The following is a 13,434-nucleotide window of genomic DNA, read 5'->3' as shown; positions in this document are numbered from 1 at the left end:
ATTATTATTATTATTATTATTATTATTATTATTATTATTATTATTATATTACAATGCGTAAGTATGTACAACAACCAAATGGTGATAAATAGACCGCGAATCTTTATGCAAAATAAAATCTTTGCAAACGTACCTACGAAAATCGAACCTCAATTTATGTATTTTTCTCTGCAAACATTATAATACGAACTTTACTTACAATATGTTTTCATATCATTGCATACTGTGTGCATTTTGTAGGTTCTCGCGTATTCTAATTTCCTATAAAACGCATAAAAGCCCGCAGTCTAGGGATAAAAAAATTCATGAACATGTTTCTTAAGAAATTTGTCCATCTAGATCGTTTGCACCGCGAACGTTACATTTCCACCGATATTGTGAACATTTTCATAGAATTCAAAGAGTGCATTCTTTGAACACACGTGTTTCGGAGAACGAAAAGAAAAATGGATCATTTCGACTTCTGACTAACGGTCCCCCCTCCTTTTCTGGATCATCGGAACTCGAATGTCGTGGGCGAGCGATCCACGGGCTTCCAGGCTGTATACGCGCGCGCACATGTATCGGAACGGTGACAATAAAGAGCGCAGCTTCGTCGAGATAGCCGTCAACTTGATGATGATATACTGTTGCGATCTTGGGTGACCCTCTTTCTCCTTGTTTTCCTCGTCCCCTCTTGCTCACTGGGCGCGAGAGCGGGCACGAGTGAGCGCGCGCGGAATAAACGCGTGACACCGATGTAAACGGCAAGGGTGGACCGGGGGAAAAAAAGGAAAAGGGGGATCCCCCGATTTCGTACCCCCGATATTTCAGCTAGTTCGACGTCGAAAGCGAACACCCGATTCCAGTTCTGAGCGGGCCGGCCGAGCATTCGCACCGTATCCCGAGACCTACCTCGAGACAGGCCTCGATACAGAAAAGTTTGACGAGAGTTTGAGAGCCGAGGGATAAGGAAAAGAGCAAATAAACGATAGAGATCGACGAACAGTTTTGCGTTAATCTTGTCGGTTAATGTAGATCGGTGGTAACCGATGATAGCGTCGTTGCGACCACCAGGATCGAGAGAACCAATCAGCTCTTGATCGGGACGACAGGTTCCGTGAGGCAGAGTGCACACGCGACCCTTCCGCTTCGAGGATCTCCTAAGCCCCGGAAATGCCGCCCGTTCGACGCGATCGAGCTGTCGCGTGAAGGATCAAGAGTGCCCCCCCAAGTGCAGTGCATACACGATACCTCGATTCTTGGAAAAAAAGTTCGGTAAAATTTCTGCCGTTTCTCTCGTGCGATCATCCTTCCTTTCCTTTCCACGTACCGCAAACTCGCGAGGAATAGGCGTCGCGCTGCTCGCGGCGACCGGAAGCGCCTGGGGACGAGACGAAGACAGTGCTGTTGGGAATCGAAGATCGATCGTAAGTAAGCTCTGCGAGTGGGAGATTCTTTCGAACCTTTTCAGTCGTTTTTCTCGTAACAACTAACATGTTTATTTTGTTGTTTGATTAGGTTTGTATCGCGTTGGTAATCCGTTCGCGAGGAATCATTCACTAGATCGTCGCGTTGACTTAGGATTGAGAACTGGAGAGACAAAGATGGGCAAAATTTTCGTGGGATAGATCAGCTTCCTTAAACATTCTTCGAGTTGTTAACAACCCACTGTACAATAGCAATTTAAGGAACTGGTACACTACTCTTGACTGGAATTACTCTTGAAATTAATCCGATTCGTAATAATAGTCACGATATAGGTATACTTTTCATGTATGAATAACATATTCTGATATTTACAAACAGTAATTCCCACCGAATACTAACGAAACCTTCTGAAAACTTGTGACACGTACTCTTCGATTCTTGTTCAACGAGAATCGAATTAACAGTTGTTTGCCCTTTGCTGTAAGATAACTATGTGAACACGAGATTTGTATTTAGATAAGAATTTTGCCCATCTCTGCAAGAGGAAGTACGGTAGGGGAGCGTGACACGCGCGGTAGCCGGACATCGACGATTCTTCTGCGTCGTTGACCGAGAAATCGACGCCGAGGGTCCGGAGGAAAGATTACGCTAAGGCAGTGGTTCTTAACCTCCTCTAGCTCGTAACACAGTTCGAAACAGTGACACCAAACGAAAGGCACGCGTGCCATTTTGATATCTGATAAGATTTCTTTGTCGTTCTAAAGAAGTTTACATTATTCTATTAAGCTTGGTGTACCACATGGAATCACGTTCGATACGACGATTTCTCTTCAACGGTGCAACAATAGTATCGAAGCAAATTAAATTACATTTTTGAACAACTCTTTGGTAGCGATATTACATTATTAAAAAACTGACGTAACAATCGCTGCATCTGGCGCGAAGGCATGAATCGTGAATAATTGTAGCGAAAATTTGTAAAAACTGTACAAAGTAGAAGTTCGTTGAGATCGTTACGAAACACTCGTGATTCGATATCGGCCGCTTCAGGGCACCGAGGGGTGTCCTGGCGAAGTGGTTAAGGATCGCTGCGCAGAGGGGTTCGATCGTGGATTCGATACCCAATTAAGGATAACCGAGGAATTCAAGATCACAGCGATATGTCGGTTACGCGGAACAACGCATTCTCGGTTAATTAGAATATAGCTGTTTTTTATGAGCGTGGAAGAGGAAGAGGGAGCCGAGCAAATAGATCGCGAAGGGGAAGGATGGGCTCTGGGGGGACGCGCACGGACTCGGGATATTCATTACAGGGTTCCCCAGCCGGACATTCGTATTTAACCGCGTCGCGTCGATGCTACTTTTGCGCCTTGATTCTTTCTTATCGATCTCCGCACCGGTATCGATCGTACGCTGTCTTCCTATCAGCCGTTTGCAAAGATATCCCCATCGATTTCGGAGAAACTCCATCGATAGATAGAAAATCGAAAACTGTTACAATATGGAGGAAGTGCTTGCAATTAGTCAGTAATTCACTTGATTGTACGAACGTAATTACTAGACTGCGGATCATTATGCATTTATAGGAAATTTGAACGTGCAAGACCCTACAGAATGCAAACAATATGCAAGAATATAAAAGAAATTGAAAGTAAAGTTCGTGTTATAATATTTACAGAATAAAATAAATTCCTATTTAGCGTCAATTTTTGTAGGCACGTTCGCGAAGATTTGATTTTGCATAAAGATCCGCAGTCTAGTAATTACGTATGACGTTCAGGATATTATCGGTGTTATTTAGTTTTAGAAAAGGTTTCGGAGCTGCATGGGCGATACTTGGGCATTAAGCAATCTCCTGACGCTAACCGTCCTGACCCACATGTGAGACAGTGGACAGCGAATGCGTTAAGGGCCATTAAAATATTGTTTAACGCGTGCCAAATCGTAAAACAAATAAAAGCACGTGTACTTGGTCGATGTAAGGATCATATTTGGTAGCGGATACAAGGGGCTATGGGGATCCCCCCCGCCCCTTCTTTAGACTCTTCCAAACTTAGTACTCATCGTATCAATAACGATAATGAACATTGTGTAGAACATAATGTATTAGGTGGACTGGAAAGTAACGTCGTTTTTAAATACTTGTCTATCACTCAATTCGTTGATTTTTATCGATCTGGCATTGAAAATTTGCACAATAGATTACAAAAGGCTGTTAATAACGATGGCGATTGCATAACTGATTAAAAATAGAAATTTATTAAAACTCCGTTTGAATTTAATGTAAAAGTAACGACATTACTTTCCGGTCTACCACTGCTTAAAATAGTTTGAAACACTATAAAAAATCTGTTTGATTCTTGTTTTTGTATTCTTCTTTTTTTTTTCTTGATCTTCTCTTATCGTCTTTTTCTTATAACACGATAAATCAAAATCTACACTAGCCTATCAAAGCGTAGTAAGAAGAAATTCGAAGAATTTGAATTCGCTTGTTACAAGAACTCTGCTTTCGCGATGTCCTTGGTTCGCCAGTCTTCGAGTCATCCGGTATCCTTGAATTTCGAGGAGTAATAGTCTTCCGCAGATTTTCCAAGCGATGAAACGCGAATCGCATCCGGTACAGGAAGCGGAATTCGGTCGAATCGTTTGCGGAGAATCGCATCCTTTTGGGGAACCTTGAGAAAATTGGAGGACTCATAACTTGAAATAAAAGGGTTCCATATGACTTCGAACTGAACTCTCTGCACGCGCGAAATGCAAATATAATTAATTAAATGGATGGTGTATTACGCAGACTAATTCCAAAATTACCACGCTATATTAAAACTTAAAATTTTGGGTAAATACTAGCATACATCATTCATATGTTGTATATTTTCTGATGTATAAATATAATTAACTGTTATTCGCGAATTATCAGATTATTGTATCATTCTTCTGTATAAATTTCTTCGTCCGATTATTTTCACGATTTCTGTTTAGTTTAAACAATTATCTATGTATCATTCTAATTTCTAGTTTTCTAAGTTGGGTCCTGATATCTCGTCTCGAGAATCAAGTTTATTTAGATCCGTAAACATCAAGGACAAGATCCGGATATGCCATTAATGTTTAATCGAATAATCTCGTTGTAATATAAACTTTGCACTTCACAGCTCGCGTACGCCCCAGAAGAACATCACGTTTGACGAGCTTGGAGACTCCTACATCCCCTTGACGTTTTCGAGCATCGTCCAAGTATCAAACGCTCGAAGAAGGTGTACGAGCTGCGAACCGTATCATTGTCGAAGCATTGTTATGTCTTCGCGGTAGTTCCACGAGTTGTGGAGGAACGCGCGCGAAAGGAGCCGAGGTAGAGCGGAAGCGGAGGAACCTTTTTACAGGCAGGCGACAGAGAGCTATCAAAATGACGGAAGCATCGAGGGAACCGGAGCTCGCGGATCCCGAGAATCCCGACAAAACTGCTTTGAATTTGACGGCCTCGTCTAGCAAATCGAAACCACTACCAGAGCGCGGTACATGGAGCACCAAACTAGACTTCATTTTGAGTGTGGTAATTTTCCGAGGGACGAGTGTCGATAACGGCAGCTTTTGACTCTGAGCTCTTTTGAATAAATTCGAAGTAGAAATCTAAAATAAAACGTGGGGAAAGTTCCGTATGTTTGTCTGGCGTAGCATCGAAAATCTTTGAAAACTACATTAATATTAGTAGATATAAATATTAGGTCCTACCGGAAAGTTCTGTCCGATTCGGTTACAACAAGTTTCAACAAGTATGCGTATATTCGTTAAAAACGATATACAAATTGCGATCACGCTGGCAAGATGTCATAAATAATGATAAAAATCATATTATTCGATCAAATTTATTCAAAGCGTGAAAAATTTATTATTTTCTTTCATTCTAGAAATGGACAGAACTTTCCGGTAGACGTAATATGTATAAATAAATCTTGCACGCGTCATCCCCTGTATTACGAAGAGACTGGTTGGTTAGCAGGTCTGATTAACTATGGTATAATCTCCTTTCTATAGCCCTACCTTTCATAGCATAATCTAGGAGATTATACCGTAATTAATCAGACCCTCTGACCAACTTCTCATCGTCGTACGTGTAACACCCCTGATTACCACGTAATCGACGTAATAAATTATAATACAACATTGCACCAACAATAGTGTCATACATCGATACGTTATTTGTTTAAATTAATCGAAGAATTAAGACAATTTCGCGCGATGCAAGTTATCGATTAAGAGATTAATGGACCTCCTAGGTGACTATGACACTGGCCTAAGTTGACGTCCACATTCTAACAAATGTTTCTCGTCCCTTAATACAAGGTCAAAGACAGCTCTTATCGACACATGCCACCACGTCGTTTCCCCATTCTGTTTACCAGTATAAACCTTGTTAACTCAATTTGTTCAACAACAGGTTGGCCTAGCGATCGGTTTAGGAAACGTGTGGAGATTTCCGTATCTCTGTTACAAAAATGGCGGCGGTGCCTTCTTAATTCCGTACTTCTTGACGCTGGTACTCGCTGGAATCCCGATGTTCTTCATGGAGCTCGCCCTTGGTCAGATGCTCACCGTTGGCGGCCTCGGTGTCTTCAAAATAGCGCCCCTCTTCAAGGGTATCGGTTACGCGGCGGCTGTCATGTCCTGTTGGATGAATGTCTACTATATCGTAATACTCGCCTGGGCCATTTTCTACTTCTTCATGTCCATGCGTAGCGGTTCGTCTCACTATAAGTTGTACAGGGTGTGGCAGCAATAAATCCCACATTTTAAGAAACGATTGAAAAAAAATGGTACCAGATAACACCAGAAACTTTTTATTTCTTAAATCTAGATGTAAAAAAGTTTTGTTTACTTTATATTTTAAAAATTATGTCGTCCAAATGATTTGGAGTCGTTCTTGAAAGTTTTCCATCACTCTCGCTAGCATTTCGGGGGAAATTTTTTCAATTTCCTCTTGGATGGCCTTCTTTAGTTCGTTCAAAGATCAAGGACGATGTTTGAAAACCTCGGCCTTGAGGTATCCCCACAGAAAAAAGTCACATAGACTTAAATCCGCCGAGCTACGGTCCATACAGGGCGTCGTCAGCGCGAAATTTTGCAGATGGTGTTTCCCGGTCGAGTGATTTCTTTACGCGAAAGAGTTCCGTGGCCGCCGTAGCTCGGCGGATTTAAGTCCATGTGACTTTTTTCTGTGGGGATACCTCAAGGACGAGGTTTTCAAACATCGTCCTTGGTCCTTGAATGAACTAAAGGAGGCCATCCAAGAGGAAATTTCAAGAACGACTCCAAATCATTTGGACGACATAATTTTTAAAACATAAAGTAAACAAAACTTTTTTACATCTAGATTTAAGAAATAAAAAGTTTCTGGTGCTATCTCGTACCACTTTTTTTCAATCGTTTCTTAAAATGTGGGATTTATTTCTGCCACACCCTGTACATAAGATTGCGAAAGCCACTTTTAAGGCCTTTTCCCCGTCGAAGGAACTCATTGGTTTCTCTTGCTTGATTAGAATTACCTTGGGGAAGCTGCAACAACTACTGGAACACGAAGAACTGCGTGAACCCCTATGACAGGGACTCGTTGTTATGTTGGAATAAAGTCGTCAGGCATACAGAGGTGAAATGGTGCTCCGTCAACGACGTCAACGTGACGGTCACGGATCTCACTGATCCGGTTAAAGAATTCTGGGAGTAAGTTCGATCAAGCTCGATTAGACAATAAAACTCGACCAAGTTAAACATGGAAATCCTCGAAAACTGATTTGTTTTCCAGGCGACGAGCGCTCCAGATCAGCGAGGGCGTGGAACACGTGGGTCACATTCGCTGGGAACTGGCTGGCACTCTCCTTCTGGTCTGGATCCTCTGTTACTTCTGCATTTGGAAGGGTGTAAAGTGGACCGGCAAGGTCGTCTACTTCACCTCCCTTTTCCCTTACGTTCTGCTGACGATTCTTTTGATCCGTGGAATCACGCTGCCTGGGGCCATGGAGGGCATTCGATTTTACATCAGCCCGAACCTTTCCAAGCTGAAAGAGTCAGAGGTAACTGAATACGATCGTCGGCCTACCAGGAGATTCTAGAATTGATTTTGCAGGTGTGGATTGACGCGGTCACGCAAATCTTCTTCTCGTACGGATTGGGATTGGGAACCCTAGTGGCTCTAGGTAGTTACAACAAGTTCACGAACAATGTCTACAAGGACGCTTTAATCGTGTGCTCGGTGAATTCGTCGACGAGTATGTTCGCTGGCTTCGTAATATTCTCCGTGGTCGGTTTTATGGCTCACGAGCAACAGAAGCCTGTCGAGGAGGTCGCTGCTTCCGGTCCGGGATTAGCATTTTTAGCTTATCCTTCGGCGGTTCTCCAGCTTCCAGGAGCGCCTCTTTGGTCTTGCCTGTTCTTTTTTATGCTTCTTCTCATCGGGTTGGATTCTCAGTTTTGCACCATGGAAGGGTTCATCACTGCGATGGTAATGCGAGACTCTACAGGTCTCTATACAGGGTGTTTACGTATAAGTTCGGACATACGCAGTCGCGTGTCAATTCTACAACAAAATTTACAACAAAAAATTACTCTTAGACATTTTCTTTGTGTCGCCTTATTCTCGAGAATTTTCACTTTTAATATTTTGTATGCGTTCTCGTCTTGACACTCTTTAAACGGCCATAACTCTACCAAATTACAGTGCAAGCTTAAAATTAAGTATACCATTCGAAAGAACGTTAAATTTACCATCTCCCTGATGCCAAAGCAAAATCTATTACGTAGATTTAACAAGTGAAGAATTAGGTCAAACTTTACATTGTGAAAATTTACAAAAGTTTAACGTTTTCTGTATTCGTTTTTTCGGTTCCGTAAGACATAGTTGTTTGGCGGGCACTCTTCGGGAAAAACTTCCTCGAAGTCTCAAACGCAGAAAAAATATTAAAAGTGAAAATACTCGAGAACAAGGCGCCACAAAGAATATGTCTAAGAGTAATTTTTTGTTGGATATTTGTTGTAGAATTGACATTCTGCGTAACTTATACGTAACCAGCCTGTAGATGCACGTTTAAAAACCTAGAAACTGAACGAACGACTGTGAATCCAGGTGGACGAGTGGCCTCAGCTGCTTCGTCGACGCAAGGAGATATTCATCGCGATCGTCTGCGTGCTCTCTTACATAATCGGATTATCCTGCATCTCCCAAGGCGGGATGTACGTCTTCCAGATCCTCGACTCGTACGCCGTTTCCGGATTCTGTCTTCTGTTCTTAATTTTCTTCGAATGCATCTCGATAAGCTGGGCCTTCGGCGTCAACCGATTTTACGATGCCATTAGGGACATGATAGGCTACTACCCTCTCATGTGGTGGAAGCTCTGTTGGACGTTTACTACACCGATGATCTGTGTCGTGAGTCGATCGTTTCCATTGATATCGTTCGTTTCAATCGTGTCGTTTAATCGTAATCTTTCGCAACAGGGCGTTTTCATCTTCAATCTGGTACAATGGACACCTGTAAAATATCTAGACTACGAATATCCGTGGTGGTCGCACGTGCTTGGCTGGATGACAGCCTTATCGTCGATGCTCTGTATACCTGGTTACATGCTGTACTCCTGGATGACAACGCCAGGCGACAATTCAACGGTAATTCGCGAATTTCTATTCTCTTATCGTTTAAGGGGTGAGTCTGGTCCAGCTAATGTACATATTTTTCTAATGCATATAATTTCCAGATATAATTAATTTTTGTATATGTATGTATGAATGTATGTACATACATTCAAATTAAATCTACACTGTCAAATTTTCTTCTTTGAACGTCCCTTTATATCTAAACAAAGTTTCAATAACAAAAATATGTACATTAGCTGGACCAGACTCACCCCTTAATCCTTTACGGTACAGTATTTCTGATTTTTGTATATAGCGTTAACAAATTTCTAAGCCAATTAGTATTTATGTTTTCTAGAAATTCAAGTTGTTGGTACGAATAGAAGACGACGTAGCGAGCCTGCGAATGAAGATGGGCCAGCCATCGCTCGAGTTAACACCGCTTTAACTGCCACGGATTTATCTCGACTCCGAAAGGAATTTATCTTCCTAATTTTTACTACTTCCCGACTATCATTAATTTAACAAACTAACCGTAACTATGTCATTTTTATGTTATCGCTTTCGTGTAACTTCTCGTAGAATTGTCCGTTTCCTTCGATTCGGAAAGAACTTTGATCGTGTTCCCTTTTCCGAACAACATTTTTGTTAATTAGAAGACAGTTTTCTTGTTCTTTCTTTCTTTCTTTTTTTTTTTTTTTGTATGTTCTAGGTAATAGACTCTTATTCAACGGATAGAAGAGTCCCCATTTAAAAATACAAGGGGACTAAAGTGTTCAGAAATCGCGTTTAGTATGTTAGCTTAAGTGTATTTAGATTATCAATTAATATTTATATTATAAATACAAGAAATTTTCGGTGTACGCGAATAGTTCGCAAAAAAACTGTTGTACGCTTAAACGATGGATCGATGCAATTTTATATTCTGGAAAAAATCTAATTGTAAAGATGGTAGAAACCGTAGTACTTCGCGAACGTTCGAAATCGCCGAAACTATTTGCGTAAGCCTAATCACAAATTTAGCTGCTGACTTATTTTAGCGATATCGGACGCGTACGGTAAATCAAAATAACTGCACATCTTGAATTTAACAGGTTGGCCCCTATGTCACCCATATAGTATAGGTGACAGAGCTTTTCATAAAAGAAGAAAAACTAAAAGAATTAATTCTGAATATGAGGTATTAAAGAAAATAAATCTGGATAGAATTGGTAAATTTGGTAAAATCAGAAAAATAAGTGCTACGAGCAAATTGTTAGATTATCTAGTTCCCAATTGTCTTGAAACATTTTAACTCTGTAGAAATTTTCACGAGTGTTAGTCTGACAGTCAACGTATTAATTATAAAAAAAAAATACACATATCTCCGCTGCCATAGTTATTACGTTTTACTGTTCAATCGATAGATAAGCCGTGATATTTTTTATCATTAAAAGAGTAAAAAATATCTCGGTTTACGTGCGATTTTATGGAAGATGTACATGCAAACTTTATTCTTAATAAAAATTGTAGATTTACGTAGGGGGCAATAGATATTCGTTGTATTATGTACCAATAAGAAAAATCGTTATCAACGTGTACTAGACTCGAGACTAAATATTTGAAAAAGTTTTTTGATGGAATCCACTGTATATTTAATTGAAAATTACTATAATTAGATGTTTCACTAGTGTCTATTGTAGTCGTATACATATGTTACGCACGTTTCACTTGTAGGAAACGCGAGAGGAAAAAAGAGGAATAAGAGGAAAAGTATCTGTACGACAAAATTCTTTTTTGGTAAATAAAGGCAATTGCAGAAAAGTTTACATTATTATGATTTTATGTAGTGGAACCTGTGTACGCGTTAAGAACCATAGGATAGGTAAAGTGTAGAGATGACACATATAGTTTTAAGTTGATTTTAAGTATTTTATTTCAACCATTTTTTATATAAATGTGCTTTTAAATATTTTGTATGATATACAAGATTTGCAGTTCTGTATGAGTTGGTGTTTTATATCAGTGAAAGAATATTGAAAATTTCTCAACCATCAAGATGGCAGTGTGAATCTAACGGGTGCAACAGAATTTGGAACTAAGAAGTTTGTGATTAGGTTTCGGATCTATCGGATTGTTAGTTTCACGTGTCTTTGAAAAATAACTAAAATTTCAATAATATTGATTTCCGTGTTTTGTTGTTGACAAAGTTTCGTGACAAAACGAATTATTTCACTGGATACATCCATTAAGTAACATGACAGAAAAGAATGAAGATAATACCGAGAACGATAACAATATTGACAGGATAAAACTAGTAGCTGACAAGAAAACTTTTTTGGAAAAACAGTATCTTCAGGTACACTTGTTGTATTTTTATTGCTTTTTTTGGTTAACTATTTTGTATGATTTGAATACAAATTTTAAGGTTAAGTTCATTGGACTATTTTCTTAAAAATTGTTTATACTTAAATTCTTTTTTTCAATGTATTTTCCTAATCTAATGCTAATTTATAACACTATTTTGTTCAAATAAATGTTTCATCATTGTATGTAATTAATTTTAAGGTTCAAAGAGAAATTAAAGTATCCTTTGCTCGTTTGGCACAAACATTATATGCTAGAGAGAAACAACTTTTACGACAATCAGAGGCAATTTACAGACAACAAATATCTTTGGCATTATCTAGCCAAGAAACTCTTCCTCCATCTATAGCAATACTAGATGAGAGAAATATACTTGAAGAACAAATCAAACAATTTGGAAGAATAGAGCTGACAGGTTCAAACTCGACAGCTATAACTAATTTAGAACCCTATCAAATTCAGGAATACCAGGACATTAATAAAGACCATGTCAGCTTTGACAAGTCCATTAAAATTTCAGAAATTATTTCTTCGAATACAAACATGGAATTTTCTTCTATGGCAGAAGACAGAAAGATGGAAAATATTTGTAATGAATTAAAGACTTTTAGTGTAACAAACTTAACAGATAAATTGAGTAATATTACCGATTTCCAAGAAAAAGATTCTGAAAACATGCTTGACCAGTCATCAAACGCAAACTTAGAATTTCAAATAAACGATTTTAATCTACAAAATGTTAGTATTGATCAACAAGACGATGGCAAATGTTTCAAAAATTCAATAAGAAACATTGTGGAAGAACAACACAATTCTTATGAACTCCCAGAACAAGTTCAACAGTGGTTAGACCAGATTGTTCTGGAAACTGAAATAGAACCAACCATTCATGAAGTAGAAAAGCTACCTGAAATATCAGAGACGTGTGTCTACACAAATCTCCAATTAGAAACATAAAATAAATATTTTTATTTAACCGACCAACCCACCATAAAGTTTTGTATAATCTATTTATTCTTTATTCTTCTAGAGATAAAAGATATCTCTTCTTGGGATCAAATCTTTCATCATAATTGAATAGCTCATATTCATTTTTTTCCATGCATTTGATTATATATTTATTTATTTATATTATTGTTAATCTAATATTAATTAATTACGGAATGTTCGTCTTAGTAATTAAGGATCAATATTATCAATTATCAAGAAGATTGTAATACTGTCAGTATTGGGAAGCTATTAATCTTAAGGATTTTCAAAAGGAACACACTTTATTAATTATTAATAATGATTTTAATACCCGTGATGGAAAAAGTAATAATAATAATTCAGTGTTATTTTACGAATGTTAATATGCATAAACAGTGATATTAAAACGAGTTTAAACATGTTAATTATATCGAAATATTAATGATACTATGATATTTTTTAATTAATGAAAACTAATTAAACGATAATCAAATATGATCAATATTTGTAGTTACAATTTAAATTTTCTCCGCTAACCAGTAATTGGAAGCTTTTTAATTTTCTACTGTTTTTTCTAATTATTTTTAAACATTTTTTTATAAATATTTTAATAAAAAAAATAAAGATTAATGCAGCTATGAATTTTTTTTCACAGAATTCAAGTAACTGACAAAGACAGTAAAAATTAACGTATTAGTTGGGTGTTAATCGGTTAGTTCTCTATGTATTCCTTAACCCCTTATTGCCTGATATATTATATACTTGTGATATTTCTATTATGTACAAAAATTGTTATAGTACGAATTAAAACTTACTTAGTAAATATAAATACATAAAAGCAATTCGACCCTGAGACATATTTGTACTCTATGTTTAAAAAAAAAAAAAAAAAATGAGTACATATTTATTTGCTTTCCTTTAACTTCTTATATTTTCATAGTGTTAATAAATAAATTAAAGCATTAAAGGGTTAATTATTGGCTTATATTTGTACAGTAATTAATCTTCTTGTATTGCTTTCTTTGGAGTTACTTGTATTAAACCATTGGATGATTCGTTTTGATTATTGACAGTTATTTGAAAAA

General features: G+C 38.0%; 2 protein-coding genes across 3 annotated transcripts; both read left to right on the top strand.

The window, feature by feature from the left end:
- The first annotated feature begins 836 nt into the window (after nucleotides 1–836).
- Nucleotides 837–10,837, top strand: LOC128890763 (sodium- and chloride-dependent GABA transporter 1-like). 2 transcript variants are annotated; one of them, XM_054149580.1, is made up of 9 exons: nucleotides 837–1,409; nucleotides 4,566–4,963; nucleotides 5,849–6,149; nucleotides 6,948–7,128; nucleotides 7,211–7,478; nucleotides 7,532–7,906; nucleotides 8,528–8,830; nucleotides 8,900–9,067; nucleotides 9,393–10,837. In XM_054149580.1, the coding sequence occupies exons 2-9, from the start codon at nucleotides 4,817–4,819 to the stop codon at nucleotides 9,480–9,482; spliced, it is 1,833 nt and encodes a 610-aa protein (XP_054005555.1). In that variant the 5' UTR covers nucleotides 837–1,409; nucleotides 4,566–4,816; the 3' UTR covers nucleotides 9,483–10,837. The 2 variants fall into 2 exon arrangements, with proteins under 2 accessions (XP_054005555.1, XP_054005556.1); XM_054149581.1 differs by having other exon boundaries at nucleotides 837–1,426; nucleotides 4,582–4,963.
- Nucleotides 10,838–11,238: 401 nt separating this feature from the next.
- Nucleotides 11,239–13,419, top strand: LOC128890768 (uncharacterized). Its single transcript, XM_054149597.1, has 2 exons — nucleotides 11,239–11,372; nucleotides 11,582–13,419. Exons 1-2 carry the CDS (start codon nucleotides 11,271–11,273, stop codon nucleotides 12,335–12,337), a joined length of 858 nt encoding a protein of 285 aa, XP_054005572.1. The 5' UTR covers nucleotides 11,239–11,270; the 3' UTR covers nucleotides 12,338–13,419.
- Nucleotides 13,420–13,434: the final 15 nt, after the last annotated feature.

Source organism: Hylaeus anthracinus, unplaced genomic scaffold, assembly GCF_026225885.1.
Source record: "Hylaeus anthracinus isolate JK02 unplaced genomic scaffold, UHH_iyHylAnth1.0_haploid 12001, whole genome shotgun sequence".
Classification (NCBI taxonomy): domain Eukaryota; kingdom Metazoa; phylum Arthropoda; class Insecta; order Hymenoptera; family Colletidae; genus Hylaeus; species Hylaeus anthracinus.
This window is presented reverse-complemented; position numbering and strand designations above follow the sequence as displayed.